Below are 15,198 nucleotides of genomic sequence, written 5' to 3'. Positions count from 1 at the left end.
TGTCCCACCACAAGATTAGTCACCTGGTTGCGAACTCACTCAGGATCTAATATTACGGGCTTCTTCTACATGCGCGCCCCCTCCTCCTGACACACTCACACACACACACACACACACACCAACACACACCAACACAGACACACTCCACTAGCTCTACATCCAACATAGCCCTCAAACCTTATCTTCTCTCCTTGGGGATTATCTTTGGCTGCTCATAAACATCTCCCGACTGAGCTGAATTTGCTTTATAATCGTCACTTGAAAACAATTCATCAAACCACATACCCCCACTCCCTTTTCTTTAATACTAAAGAAACACACACACACACACACACACACACACACCATTTTCTACCATAACTAGTTTTTTCCACCCTCTCTTGCTCCTCATCAACAAGCATAACAAGAAAATACGAAGCTAATTTATTAGAACCAGAGCAGCATTACAAGCCATGGATCTGATCACTGTTTATGTCTTTAACGCCTGCTGCCAAAACAGGAAACCCTAAAAACCACTCAACCATTGTTTCTCTCCTTTCAGAGGCCCTTTCTGATGCATGGTCCCCACCATGCATTTCTGTCTCCACAATGACCGCTTGGACAAACCACAGGCTTCTTAATATGGAAGAAGAAGAAGAAATTAAAAAAACAAACAAACAAACAAACAAAAAAAAACTCAGCTTCTCTCCATCGGCTCTAAAATCCTTCTAGAACAAATGTCCTTAATTTTTAAAATCTGCTTGAAATCTCCAGCAATGTCTGACACTTTATAAAATCAGCAGGAAAACTAATAAGGGAAAAATGAAGAAACTGGTGGGAATGTGTCATTTTGAAGAAAGCTCTTCCTTGTGGTCCTTGTTGGGACACTCAGATGGGGCAGACTGTGGGGTTATGGGGAGGAACAACTTTCTTTAAGAATGGATTGTGGGGGCCAGGCGGTGGCGCTAGAGGTAAGGTGCCTGCCTTGCCTGCCCTAGCCTTGGACAGACTGTGGTTCGATCCCCCGGCGTCCCATATGGTCCCCCAAGCCAGGAGCAACTTCTGAGCGCATAGCCAGGAGTAATCCCTGAGCATCACCGGGTGTGGCCCAAAAACCAAAAAAAAAAAAAGAATGGATTGTGAGGGGGGGCTGGAGTGATAGCAGAGCAGGGAGGGTATTTGCCTTGAATGCAGCTGACCCAGGTTTAATACCCAGCATCCCAAATGGTCCCCTAGCCAGGGATAATTTGGGTGTGGTCCAAAAATCTGGAAGGAAAAAAAGAAATAGAAAGAGAAATAAAGGCCTGTGACAGGCCTGAGAGATAGTACAACAGGTAAGGTGCCTGCCTTGTTCATGGTTGATCCCCTCAGCACAGAGACAGGAGTAATAGCTGGTACTACTGGGTATAGCCCTCAAACAAAATGAAAACAGAAAGAAAAAAAAATAAAAGAAAGCATTGTGATTCTTTTATTGGTCAAACAATGAGAAATCAGATCTGGAGGAGAATTCCACATCAGATCATGGACAACAGTCTTTTGACTTGACCTCAACAGGAATTACCTGTGGAGTATGTGTTAGACAACTGAATCTTTTTTCATCCTGCTTTTCTTAGACTGAAGTCTGAAAACCAATTTTGGTAGAAGGGCAAACTAATAACAATGAAGGAAAAGGGAGCCAGAGTCAGGAGCATGGATCTGAATATAACCCCAGTGGTTCTCCTGAAGAGGAGAGCGCCAGTGTGTCTTCTGGAATCTTCTCTGTGGGCCCACTGTGGGTTATCAGATGAATCACTCCTTCCCCCATTAGCAGCCTCTGATAGATGGATAGAGAATGACTTGGATCTTGTGATAATGTTCTGAGTCACTCAGACTGTCTGGGCAGTCACCATGCCATCAAGCAAGGTCTCTTTTGGTTTAGGAAATGAGCACAGTCGACTCTTTTTGAAACATGTCTCTCCATCCTGACCATCATGCTTCTTTCCTCTGAAGAGCTACTTCCTCACATGCTTCCCTAACCCTGAAGTGCTACAATGCCATCCAGGGCAAACACACATCATAAAACAAAATTCAATAGTCCTGGTGGAGTTGGGAGAATATCTGTCCAGTGGAATAGTCACAGAACCACACCATGAAGGATTGTCACTGTGGAAAACCCTTAGTGGGTTTTTTAGTTTGTTTGTTTTTTGGGCCACACCTAGTGGCACTCAGGGGTTACTCCTAGCTTTGCACTCAGAAATTGCTCCTGGCAGGCTCTGGGGATTATATGGAATACCAGGAATCAAACCTGAGTTGGCTGCATATAAGCCAAACAGCCCTACCTGCTGTTTTTGCTTCAGCCTGCTTAGTAGGTCTTGAATGAATTTCCAAAGCAGGAAAGATGAGAATTGCTTGGAGGTAAACACAAAGACAAATTCTACCCTGAAATTTGTTTGGAGGGGCAAAAGGACCCCTGACACAGTCCTCCAGCAATCAAAGGAGGGGCACTCCTGCTGATTCTCTGCCAGCTCGGTCAGAGGGTTGACCATCAGGTTTGGTGGAGGCGGTACTTTGTAGGCCTGACAATGTTGGAGGCCATGAGGGCCATACCTGGTGGTGCTCAGGGGTTCCCTAAGCTAGTCCTGCCATGCTTGGGGGGGGGGTTAGAGAGGCATGTGGGCCCCAGGTCAGATGCATGTAAGGTATGTGTGTACTCTAACCTTTCTGCTATCTCCCCGGTTTCTCTACCCAATAATTCAATGATTTGAAGTGAATGGAGAACACCTAAGCTCAAGGGGCTACAGGGTTGTTGAAAATCCTACAAGTGTGAGACAGCTTTGCAGACAGGGATCCCCAACACCCTTTGAGAGGAGGCTTCTTTGCTGGGCTCCTTACCTCTAAGAGGAAGCACCAGCATGCTTGCCTGGTGACTTGGCAAAGGTCTGTACCTGAAGATGACATAGACTTTACTTATCTAACTAGACACATTGGGGCTTGGCTAGAATGTTGGTGTGACCAAAATGGCAAGGAGGGTAAGGGGGGGGGGGGCAAGGAGAAAGGCTACCTCCTTGCTTTATTTCATCTCTTCCAGATATCTAAATCATGAGACTCAGTGTTAGACTGGTCCCCTGTGGTCAAAAGAAAGTTCCAGCATCACAGAATGTTGAGTGGAGACAGGCACGAAGAAATTCACGGCTCCTTGGATAGTTCCTAAATGAATTTCAGGGTCTCTGGGCTGCTGGCATGAAAGATAACGCAGTTTATGGGTACCTATAGACAGTATTCCCTGCCTTGGCTTCCAAAGGGTCTTCTAAGTAAGCCCCTAAATTCCCAAAAGATGGAAAGGGATCATTGTTAGAAGAAATGACTAGAGTATGTAGGCCATGAGGTCCCAGCCCCTCTTAGATGACATTGTCGGCTGAGTTTCCTTTTTGGTTCTAAAATGAATTAACTCAAACCTCGTCCCTGGCTGACCTATTCCTTCCCCATTGATTAAATCTGCCAACAGGGGAGGAAGCACTCATGGACTTCATTGTTAAATTTTCTTAAAAGACTCTCAGGTGCAGCCAGGAGACACTTTGCGTAAATGGAAAAAAAAAATACCAGTAACATCTGCCTCAGGGGCCAAAATCATAGGTTGGTAATTGAGCTCACAGGAGAGAATTTCTGCAGATCCAGAACTGGAGTTTTGTAGAGTGTAAACAGGCAGCCACAGAATGTGGGGTTGAGTGTGGGTTGTGCTGAACCGCCACATGTGAGGTTCACTGGAACCACATGTGCTGAAAGAGGCTGCCTAGGCCTGTGTGGAAAAGAAAGACCTGGTGAGTTTGCATTGGCCAGGCACTGAGCTACTGGTGGAAACTGCAAAGTGTGGTTTGTCTGGAACAAGATTACAACTGACTGAGAGAGGGAGAGAGAGAAGGAAGACATGAAGGAAGGGAGGGAGTAAGGAAGGGAGGGAGGAAAGAGGAAGGAAGGAAAAGAAGGAAGGAAGGGAAGAGAGGAAGAGGAGGAAGATAGAGGGAGAGAGAAAGAAGGAAGGAAGGAGGAAGGATTGAGGAAAGAAGGAGGAAGAAAAGAAGGAAGAGATAGAAATACAACTGACTGGGAGAGGGAGGGAGAGAAGGAAGAGATAAAAGAAGGAAAGGAGGGAGAAAGGTCGGAAGAGAGAAAATAGAAAAGAAGAAAGGGAGGGAAGGAAAGAGAGGAATGGAGAGAGGAAGGAAAGGAGGAAAGAAAGAGGAAGGAAAGAAGGAAGGGAGAGATGAAAGGAAGGAAGAAATGGAGGGAGGGAGAAAGAAAAAATAAAGGAAGAGAGAGGGAGGGAGGAAGGAAGGAATAAAAGAAGGGAGAGAGGGAGGAAGGAAGGTAGGGATGGAGTAAGGAAGAAAAAGGAAAGAAGGGAGGGAAAAGCAAAAGGAAGGAAGAGAAAGAAAAGGAAAGAAAGGAGGAAGGATTAAAAGAAGGGAGAGAGGGAAGAAGGAAAGGAGGGAGAGAGGAAGAAAAAGGAAAGAAGGGAAGGAAAAGCAAAAGGAAGGAGGAGAAAGAAAAGGAAAGAAAGAAGAAAAGAAGGAAGGATGGAATGAAGGAAGAAGAAGGAAAGGAGAAAAGAAGCTGCAGCTTGCTCAGTCTTCATCACTATTTGTAGAGGCCTGACTGTCAGCAGAGCAGAAGAAAGCCGGCCAGGCAGGTTTGCCCAGTTGCAGGCTGAACCGAGGTTAGGAGCCGTGGTTCTGGATGCCCGCCAACACCCAGACAGATCAGTTTTGTAGAACAGAGAAAAAATCCTTCCCTGCTCAGCCGCTGACAATTCCTACAAGGGTTTACGCTCCCCACAGACCAGCAGCTGCTAAAAGAAAAGGGCGTTTCTTTTTCTACTGGACCCTGGTGCTGAGCAACTCTGACAATCTTGTCTGACCAGCAGTTTTGGCTAGAACATGAAATCGACCTGGCCACAGCCATGTAAGCCAAGAGCCACCTGGGTCACTGGGTGGTGCATCTACATGCCAGGGACAGGTTTTCAGGCATATTTTTTGAACAAAAAAGAAAAAGAAAACGTTGAGAGACTCTTCAGCTCATTTAATAAAACACCACAGAACTTGGAAAGAACCAGAGGCTGGAAATTCTTTGTGAACACAAATGAGAATAATCTACTACTATCTTTAATGGGAAGCAAATTGCCATCCCCGCCTCCCCTGTCTGCCTCCCCCTCGGAAAAAAAAAAAAAAAGAAAAGAAAGGAAAAGAGTCTGGCAGACTTTGATGTTGACACTTGAAAGAGAAAAATCAAGTTGCTTTTCATGACTCGGGAGAGAAATTATGAGGCAGAGTCAATCGGGGCCTTTATAGACCATTGCCCACCCCATCACCACCATCAGTATCACCCCGGACCAGCATCACACACAGCAACTTGAACTAGGTCAAACGTTCCAGTTCCATTCATGTCTCCTGCATTCTGGATCCCTTCTTATTCCTCATGGGAAGCGACAGCCCGTTCCCAGCAGTGTCCAGTTGCTGTTAATTTTCCCCTTCCAAAGTATCAGTAAAGCACTCCAGCTTCCTCACAGCTACTTTTCTGGGGGAGGTTTATACCAACTCAAGGGCACACTAGCACAAATGAGGCGGCCGGACGCAAACAAACCACACCTTGGGGAAACAGTTCACTGTTCCCCGAGTAAACACAAGCACCAATTAGTCACCCACTCAAAACAGAGATGGCCAATGAGGGACGACAGACCAACTCTCCACACCAGAGGAGGAAGTCAGTTGCTTTCAAAATCTCATTTCTTGATTGTCACCGACTTTCTGCCTACTGCCAGAAAGTCACTGCTGAACTCTTGATATCCCTGATATCCCTGGTGCAGGCCATGAAAAAGTTTCCCAAACTTTCAAAAGCCAAGTCTGACACAGAGACCCCCAAGTAGCTGCTTATTAGGACAAGAATCAATTCTCCAGAAAAGCAACCCGAAGATCTCTAGCTTGGAATTCTTCATAGCAGAACTATATACCCGTTGAGAGAACTTAGATCGTGAGCTAGCTGGTAGGGCATAGAGAAGGCGGTAAGACTTTTTTTTTTTTATTGCTTCTCACCCACTCTGCCAACTACTCATCCAAAGCCTTCAAAATGTTTTCTAAACACACATCTCTGAATCATAATGTGAAGTCCATTTACTGAAAGGCGGGGACTTTTAATATAACAAGTGAACCCATTTAATGACTTCTGCTTTTATACCATATAGCATCATCCCTCCTGCTTTCAATAAATGGATATAATTTTCTTGGCATTACCCTATCATTAACATAGTACAATAAACATATATTTTCAATCACATTACAAGACTCTTATTTTCTCCACCAATGAGTCGAGTTTGAAGATACTTAATACAGCTAGAAGAGCAACAATACCCCCCCAAAACAGCACACCTTCACCCCCTTCCTCAGTTAAAAAATGTGTCCCAGTAGCATAGATCTTCTATGTTTGTGATTGCTTTTCTGAGTATCATGCTTCTGTTTAAATGTCCTTTGATGTTCCTTATTATTTTTTCAACACAATGGTTATCTACTGCTGTCTCGGCACTTATTATATCCTATTATATAATAACTTATTTAAAAGCTTATCAATACAGTGTTTATAAAAACAATTTTTTCCAAGAAACTATCTCACTTCCATCAATGACATTTTTTGTTGTTATGACTTTTATATAATATGACTTAAGTGCTTACAATATGAAGAAAACATAATACTTGAAAAATGATTGGAAACCATAGAGCATAGTTACAACAAGCCAAAATTCCTCTTTCTGCTCTAATACTTTGATAATGGACGGAAGGCCAAAGAATATAAAAATAAAACTACACACAGAATCCACTAATGCAATCATTTCTCTGGATAATCCAGCCTCTAATATCATTAGCAACTAAAATGGTAACTGGGTCCAACCCCTCCCAAATCATAACAAGGCATCTAAATTATAGGTGAGAGGAGAGTCACCTTGCCTCAAATATACTAAACTAGAATGATACTAATAATATTTCTTCATGTATAACCATAAAAAAGTAAGTGTTCTACTTTTAATGGCACATATTTGAAGATCCTTAAAAATCTTGGTCATTTGGAAACTCGGCCACAGAGTGAGTCTTCGTCGGTGGGAGAATCCAAAGTTAAATTATTATGAGGGCAAAAAAACAAAAGTCAAAAACATTCTTGCTGATTACAAATGACAGGTTTTATAGTTTTACATTACACTAAAGATCCCAGGAATTCCTTGAAAGTCACAATTCTCATTTGCATTTGCTCTAAATAAATCTTGAACCAACTCAACTATAGAAAGCAGTCATATAAAGCTACATTCTGTTAAAAAAAATATTCAGTTTCCAATAGAGTTTTGAAAAAGCTTGACAGCCATCAATCACTAGATAAAAGTGTGTATTCAAGGGATCCCTTCATAAAAACTTAGATTTTTTTTTTTTGAAATTGGAGTTAGTGCCATGTTTCACGGCCAGTTCTGACAGTTACATACCTCTTCCACTCCGACCGACAAACCTGAGGTCATTGAATCTAGCAACTTGGTTTTTCATGGCTGCAGTAGCATTCCTTAATTCAGCTGAATAGTTTTCATCATTGCCTGCCATCACCGTGACTAAAGTGCCATCGGGAACGTCCCCCAGAGCCACCACCTAAACACCAGTCAAGAAACAAATGAAGGTATGAGTAACGTTCTTTACTTTGGGTTTCTTTGCACAAAGAGTATTACCCATTTAAGTCTAAGCAGTGAGAACTTTTAGTTGACCAAAGGCTAAAGATCAAATGGCAAGCAAGACAATGAGAAATTTTGTTTTGAGTCCCACAGTACGTAATTGGACAGAAATGTTCAAATCCTAAAACTTTCACTTAAGTTGACCCTACACAGAACCTCATACATATATACACATTCATACGGCCAGGTGGAAAGAGACTAAAGTAGCAAGGACATTGAAAATGACTGGCCTTTTTTTTTTTTTTTTAGAAATACAACCATCTCATCTTCATTCTCTAGATTTGCGAAACAGAAGGTTTCCTAATAAAATTAAACTCAACCTTTGGTAGTAAATTGATGCTTTGCACTCTATTTTTCTTACCACCCTACTCATTTCTATAATCTTCATTTTCACAAACAGAGCCAAGCAAAAAACAAAAATCAAAAACATTCTTGCTGATTACAAATGGCAGATCTTGGATGTACACTCTGTTGTACTTCTCAAAGCATTAGTGGGGACTGTGTTGTTTTTAATACGTGTGTGTCCCACAGATAACGACCTCCTTATAGTAGACCTGGAAGAAGAATTCCTTTCATATAATTGATAAGAAATAAAATTCCTCTCAGCACTATTGGAGGGAACTGTAGATTATAATATGATAACTGTGAAACCTAAAAACAGTCATTTTTCAGATAAAATGTTCTGAAGAGTCTGACAAGAAGGTTCTTGTGCCAAGTCTCCACTTACTAGACATCTTGAGGTCCTTCTAGAAACTATTTTTATTTATTTCTAGCTACATTCACATTGCCTTTATTTTTATTTTTTGTTTTTTGTTTTTTGTTTTTCGGGCCACACCCATTTGATGCTCAGGGGTTACTCCTGGCTAAGCGCTCAGAAATCGCCCCTGGCTTAGGGGGACCAAATGGGATGCTGGGGGATCGAACTGTGGTCCTTCCATGGCTAGCACTTGCAAGGCAGACACCTTACCTCTAGCGCTACCTCGCCGGCCCTGCCTTTATTTTTAAATGGGGCCATCAAATTCCAAATCTAATGCCACAAGTTGTACTTGTATTGTCATTTCTGATCATTTGAAGGCTCTTTTTCTCAGGGGAGATATGTGGCTTGTGAGGGCCAATAATATGGGTATTTATTGGGGGGTTGGGTTTGAGTGGCAAGAGGAAAGCTTTCTCCAGGGATTTTCTCTTCTTGTTTTCTACCTCTTAAGTTTGACCTATGAGTTTGCTTCATAATTTGAGAGTCTATACCAATATTTCCCATTGTCTTGTCTATAATGAAGGCCCACAAATATGATAATGAAGTCATGTTTCTTAAAAAAAAAATTCTTCTAGAATGACTTGCTTATACAGTGCTCTTCCCCACATTATCTAGATGGCCGTCTACTCTGCCCATTCTTACTCAAAGAGGTACACTGGACCCCAAGACAACCCCATTTAAGCGGACATCCGGGCAATAACTGAGCCGTGGCTTTGTCAATTTTAGCTATTGTACATGGCAAGTAAGATCTCAATCATTTATCTCTTCTTTTAATCCTTTTTATCCAATTGTTGAGCCTGATTTCTCCAAAGGAGATTTAGAGACACAGCTATTTATTCCCTTAGCACCCTCTAATTAGGTATTTAGTTCCTATTATAAGTATACTTATTGTCCTTTAATTAAGCACAATACCAGGACAAGTCCCTTTTGTTTCAAAATCATCATTGAAATACAGCTCAGATCAGTTATTTAGGTGATGATGACCATTTATTTTTGAGGCCCTTCTTTCCCCCCAAAAATGTATTCAACTCTTTCTTTTCAGTTTCATACACATTTTTTCCACATTTGTTTTTCCACTGTTTTCACTTCCCCCAATAAAATTAGCTCACAGTGTTGAAATGCCTTCTCTGGATGAACATTTCTACTTCCTCATCCCACCTCCCCTGACAGCCAGCTTCTCTATTTTCCTTCAACGTTCAATAAGAGTGCAGGGCTGAAACAGAGACATGGTTTTAAAATGGCATGCCTTGTTTTTGGAGCTATATCTGTGATGAGCTTAAACTAAATACATCTTCTATAACTAAACCAACCTCCTTGAGCTGGTGCTCCGGGTTCTCATCTTTCCAAAAGGGTCCTCATCAGTAATTAACTCATTCATGAGACTTCCGCCAAGAGGAAGCACATATACAGGAACATGGTGGCTTAAAAGGATGTTGGAATTTAAATTAAAAATAAAAGTCTTCAATTCCTATTATTTAAATTCCTACTTTAAAAAAATCAAAGCTTCTTGGAGACTCAAAGATCATTTACTCAGCTTTTCATGCATCTCAGAAGGACTTTTTGAGGTAGGCGATATTTAATCTAGGGAAGTTACAATAATAATGTATATCATCTAATTAGAGCAATCTGCTTGAACTAAGTAAAAAACTCATTTCTAAAACTGGCATACTGTTCATTTGATACAGAAGCCACTATTGATAAGCAATATGAAGCAAATATTTTAAAATCTAACAGCAAACAGTGAAAAAAAAAGTAACTAGAATAAAATTCTATAAACAATAAAGAAGGAAACACAAACATTTACATTTTCATACAGACCAAACAGTCAAGTAGAGACTTGCTAGAGGAGGCCTCCTTTTTGTTTTACTTCTCTGTTTTTGCAGAATTATCAGGAAGTTGAGCAAAATATCCACCCTCAGAAAGACGGCCTGGCCTACACCTCGCAATCCTGCTCTGGCCTCTCCAGCTCACAGTTCAAACTGACAACTTGAACCAGCTCTAATGAAGTTGAAATTACAATTATCATTCATTTATTTCAAATCTTTCATTTCCTAGTGTTTCCAAGAAAGCCTTGGAGTGGGACTTAGAATTCAGCTGTGACATTTAATGCCCAGCCAAGGGACTGAGGGGAGCTTGTGGAAAGAAACTTTCTATGAAAGGGAGATTTCTAATGGCATCCAAGACCTCAGAGGGGATTGCAAGCAGGTTAATTATGCCTCGGAACACTGGAGTCCAGGGTCTAGATAGACCCACTTGTATTATTACAAGGTATGGGTCTAGTCCTCTAGACAAGTTTTCCTTCAATTTCTGGAAAAAGAAAAAATGGATAAAAGAAAAAATGGAAGATTTCTAAAGTCATCAACCATGTCTCACTTCTGTGCAAAAAGGTTAAAAAATAAATAATCTTGTATGGAAAAAATATGAGAGGTGGGAAAGGAACATTTCAGACTCTAGACTAAGCTGAGGATGGAGGGGTGGGGAGCAGATTCAATCTATTTTTAAGAATAAAGGCATACAGTCTTTCTTTTATTTTAAAGAGGATAGCCAGGGAATGTCACCCAGCATTTCCTAAGTCCCCTCAAGAATAATTTCTGTGCCTCCTCATTGCATTGCCCCAGACACTCTCATTCTTGCCCATTGTCTCTCTCCTCTTTATTATAATCTGTTTTACTGTGTTGCCTTTTATAGTGATAGAGGCTTGTATAAGTCAAATCTAAAATTGGAAGCCATCGATTCTGCAGACATGAGGAGTGTGTGTGTGTGTGTGTGTGTGTGTGTGTGTGTGTGTGCAAAATGATAGGCGGGTAGCTTGCAGGGGTGGCCATTCCCTGCAGACTTTTGAAAGTTTGGCCTCCTTGTACTCTCTCTAACTACTCTCTACCAGTTCTATCCTCTCTCTCTGAGGCAGGTCTTTCTTTCTGATAATTGTAGGAGTTATAGATGGGAAGGAAAAGGCCTGTCCTCTTTCCCCACTAAGGGTCTCAAGTCTCCTTATCTCTCTGGAACTTTTGTTTCAAAGACCTTATACCTTGATCTTTTAGTAGCCTCCGGACCATCATCAGTCCACAAGCCAACTTCTAAGGAAATCATCAATTGACTTTTCTTTTCCTTAAAGAAGACACCCGGCTTTATTATCCAGATGTCTATGAGAATGAAGTCCCTGATGACTTATAAACGCAAGGTCTAGGAATATTGTGATGGTGATTGAAAGAGAAAAGTTTGCAGGGTGGTTTGAGAAGTAACCCTGCTTTTATCCTGAAGCTCAGAGCTTCCCTGGCAGTGGAGAAGAACCTAAAACGAGTCTAAGGTTTTCCCACTGGGAAGCCATAGCTCTGGGGAAACCCCTCAGCTTGACAGGGGCACCCAGGTTTTCAATGGCGCTTTGGCTGATGACCAAGTTACTCCTAAGCTTATCTGTAGATGACTATGGAACCCAACCCTGCCAGGTTCCCTGCTCCTCTAGGTGCCAGCAGGATCCCTTTATGTAATGGGATTAGAGTGATTTAAAATGGAAACAGGGGCGCCCAACCCAATTAGGACTCAGGGAATAAATCCCAACTTCAGCCCTGCTCAAACACTCCTGCTTTAAGAAAATAGGCGATTCTATAGCCAGTTGATTCATTTTGTTTACCATGCTGTAAATCTGAAAAGTCTGAAAACCTTCCCAAGCAAGAACTCGGACTGTACTTTTCCTCAAAGAGAACATTATTCATTGTCACTAGGTGCAGAAATAAATAGTGGAGGCCCAGAACACGAAAAAACTGATATTCAATGAATATCTCCCCTTAAAAAGGAGAACTTATTTATGAGAGGAAGAAAATTCCCCCATCCTGGCCTTCAGCCCCTAAAAGGCAACCCCTCCTCTTTTTTGTTTTTTGGACCACACCCAGCGGTGCTCAGGGTTTAGTCCTAGTTTGGGTTCCGGTCACTCTTGGTGGGCTCTGGGGATCATATGGGATACCAGGCATGGAACCCGGGTCCATCGGAGACTAGGCAAGGGCTATTACTGTTGTACTATCCCCTCTGTCGCCGGAGACCCTCACTTCTTGAACCCACTCAAGCCAGAACAGAATCGCTTTTTCTGCTGTTTGTAGCTCGGTGGTGGTTTTAAACTGCCTTGGGCTTGTTTGTTTATCTATCCCTCGGTTGAAGGCCAAGATTTTTTTAGAAGCAGCCAGGGTAAGATCTGGGACTAGGGTAAGAAAAGAGAGGCCAGGGTTGGGCTGCGGTCCCCGATTTGGGGGACTTTTGTGGATGCCGGGGTCCCCGGCTCGGTCTGGTCGCGTCCTAGCGCCTCGCGCTGCCTCTCCCGGCGGCGGCCAGGAGGGTTTGTAGGAGATGGGGAGGGATGAGGGGTTGCTTTCATCCTCAGAAATTAGCGATTAATGTTTGGAAGGACCCAAGGGGAAAAAAGAAAAGAAAAGAAATCAGCTTCTGGTAGCAGTGAGGTTGGAAGCTCGCAAAATTCAAGTTCTTCAGAAAACTTTGGCAAACTTAAGAGTTACACGCCCCGCCGTGGACTTTGGACACGTTCCTTTTCTACGGAGCGCAGCGCTGACAGTTTCCCTGGTAGGTTTATTTTTTCTTTCCCGGTGGATAGCAAAGCAGATTTAATTTCCTGCTGCCTCTGTCCATCCGAAAGAGGGACAGTGATCCGAGTGTCCCAGAGAACAACCGTGCACGGATTAGAACTTTCTCTACTTGATAACAGCAAAGCTCAGGACCCCCCAGGCAGGAATACACTCGCCTTGGGGAGACTTCTTTGAACGGTGAGCTGGGCTTTGGGGGTCGAGGGCCTGATTTATTTTTTGAAATCTCTCCAAAGAGAAACCCCGCCACCACCCCCAGCGGGCCATCTCGGGGCTCCCCCGCTTTCCAAAACCCAATCCAATTTCTCTCCCAGGACCACTCACTCAGCATCCCCCCGTATCCCCACGATAGCGGCTGGACCACCGGCCTCCAGGGCGGAGAGCCGGCCCCCTAAGGCTCGAACCCGGCCACGCCCGCCTGGCCGCCCGCGGAGCCCGGCTGGGCCTCGAGCCCGCCCCGCCTCGCCTTGCCGGTCCTCCCGCCGCCCGCTCGGGCCCTCGGTACCTTGAAAGCGATGGGTAGGGTCTTGTTGCAGCGCCAGTGCGTGGGGAGCACGGAGCAGAGGAAGTTGGGGCTGTCGGTGCGCACCAGCTCGCCGGGGTGGTCGGCCAGCACCTCCACCATGCTGCGATCGCCGCTTCTCAGCTTGCCGGCCAGGGCGGCGCCGGCGTCCGGGGCGCCCAGCGGCAGCGCCTCGCTCATCTTGCCCGGGCTCAGCGCGGTGGAAGGCGGCGTGAAGCGGCGGCTTGTGCTGGCATCTACGGGGATACGCATCACAACAAGCCGGTTGAGTAAGGACCCTGCAAACAGCAACCTCCAGACTGCGACCGGCGCGCGGATCTTCAGCAAACAGCTCCCCGGAGACCCACATACAAGTTCAAGGAGCCTTTATTGCGGCGGGGAGGGGGACTGGGAGAAACTGGGGTGGAGGTGGCGGGCGGCGACGGTGGTGTAGACGGTGGGGTACACTCTAAAGTTCCTAACAATCCAGAAGGGGCCAAGTTCTAGGTAGGTCCGCCGACTGGTCTCAGAGCCCAGCCGGATTCCTAAAGTCACCGATTTCTTGGTGCTGATTTTTTTTTTTTTAAGTGAGCGCTCAGAATCCAAAAAATCAAATGCCAAGAGACAAGTTCTTTCTTCTATGTCTTGCTTTTTAAAGCGTTCTAGGTCAGTTTGCAAAAGTTCCCGGAAGCCAAATTCCCCTGTAAGCTTCCCAAAACTTTAATACGAGAGAGGGCGTCAGGACTAGCCAAGATAATTTGGAAGTTCCAGTAGTTAAGTTAAATTTGTCGCCTGTCAGATCTCACCCCCTAACCCCCCAGGTGAGTTTGGTCTAAAGTCCCAACACAACACACAGTACACGCGCCTCTTGCTTCTGCAGCGTCACTTTGATCATGCAATCCTGGCTCCAGTCCTCAGAAGTAGAGCTGCAATTTCCAAAGGTCTTGCTACTAATGTATGTGCATATATATAAGCATATACATATGCTCTACTTCATAAAATATTTACAGTACAATCTGTAGAGAATTTAAACACAACAGAAATCCATTAAATATTGCTGCGGATTTTTTTTTTAAGTGGCCTTGAAAATCAGCTTCAGTAGTTGGAGAAGGGCCGGGTTAGAAGGGTTTGTCATGTTCTTGCAATAAATTCTGGCCAAACGCTAGTTCAGAAATAGTCAGCTTTTTTTCCAAGGTCTTTTTTTTTTTTTTTTTTTTTTTTGCTAATTGGAAAAATAAAATAAAATTAAAGTCCAAGTTGAAGACTCAGGGTTCAGCTCTCCACATCTGAGAACTTTGGATATTGGAGATGCTGCTGAAGTTGACCGATCCTGCGGTTTGGTGGGAGATCAGCGGAGTCACTCGCGCGCCAGACAAGAACTCTTCCAAAGCCAGACACTGTCTACACAGACTGGGTGAGTCACCCCGACTTGGGCAGCAACGAGACGAGATCTTCCTCCACCCGTCGCAAGTGGAGCGCCGGCAGATGTGCGGACGGGACCACTCCAAGACCACCACTCCCCCAAAGACGCACACATACATACACACACCCCAAGATCCACTCACAACCGCGGCAGGTGGAGTGTAGCCGCTGGAGGAGGCTTCCTCCTCTTTCAGCAGTGGAGATGGAAACAGAAAGAAGG

At 44.0% G+C, this 15,198-nt stretch overlaps 1 protein-coding gene across 4 annotated transcripts in view; it reads right to left on the bottom strand.

Annotated features, from left to right (window-relative positions):
• The window catches only part of RUNX1 (RUNX family transcription factor 1), a 99,674-nt gene extending 85,805 nt beyond the window's left edge, over positions 1–13,869 (bottom strand). For all 4 annotated transcript variants that reach the window (XM_049785787.1, XM_049785786.1, XM_049785785.1 and 1 more), the window contains exons 1-2: positions 13,560–13,869; positions 7,475–7,631 (exon numbers count right to left, since the gene is read on the bottom strand). In XM_049785787.1, coding sequence (XP_049641744.1) covers positions 7,475–7,631; positions 13,560–13,829 — 427 coding nt within the window. In that variant the 5' untranslated portion in view covers positions 13,830–13,869. The remainder of the gene's footprint in view (positions 1–7,474; positions 7,632–13,559) is intronic.
• Positions 13,870–15,198: the final 1,329 nt, after the last annotated feature.

Source organism: Suncus etruscus, chromosome 13 (assembly GCF_024139225.1).
Source record: "Suncus etruscus isolate mSunEtr1 chromosome 13, mSunEtr1.pri.cur, whole genome shotgun sequence".
Classification (NCBI taxonomy): domain Eukaryota; kingdom Metazoa; phylum Chordata; class Mammalia; order Eulipotyphla; family Soricidae; genus Suncus; species Suncus etruscus.
This window is presented reverse-complemented; position numbering and strand designations above follow the sequence as displayed.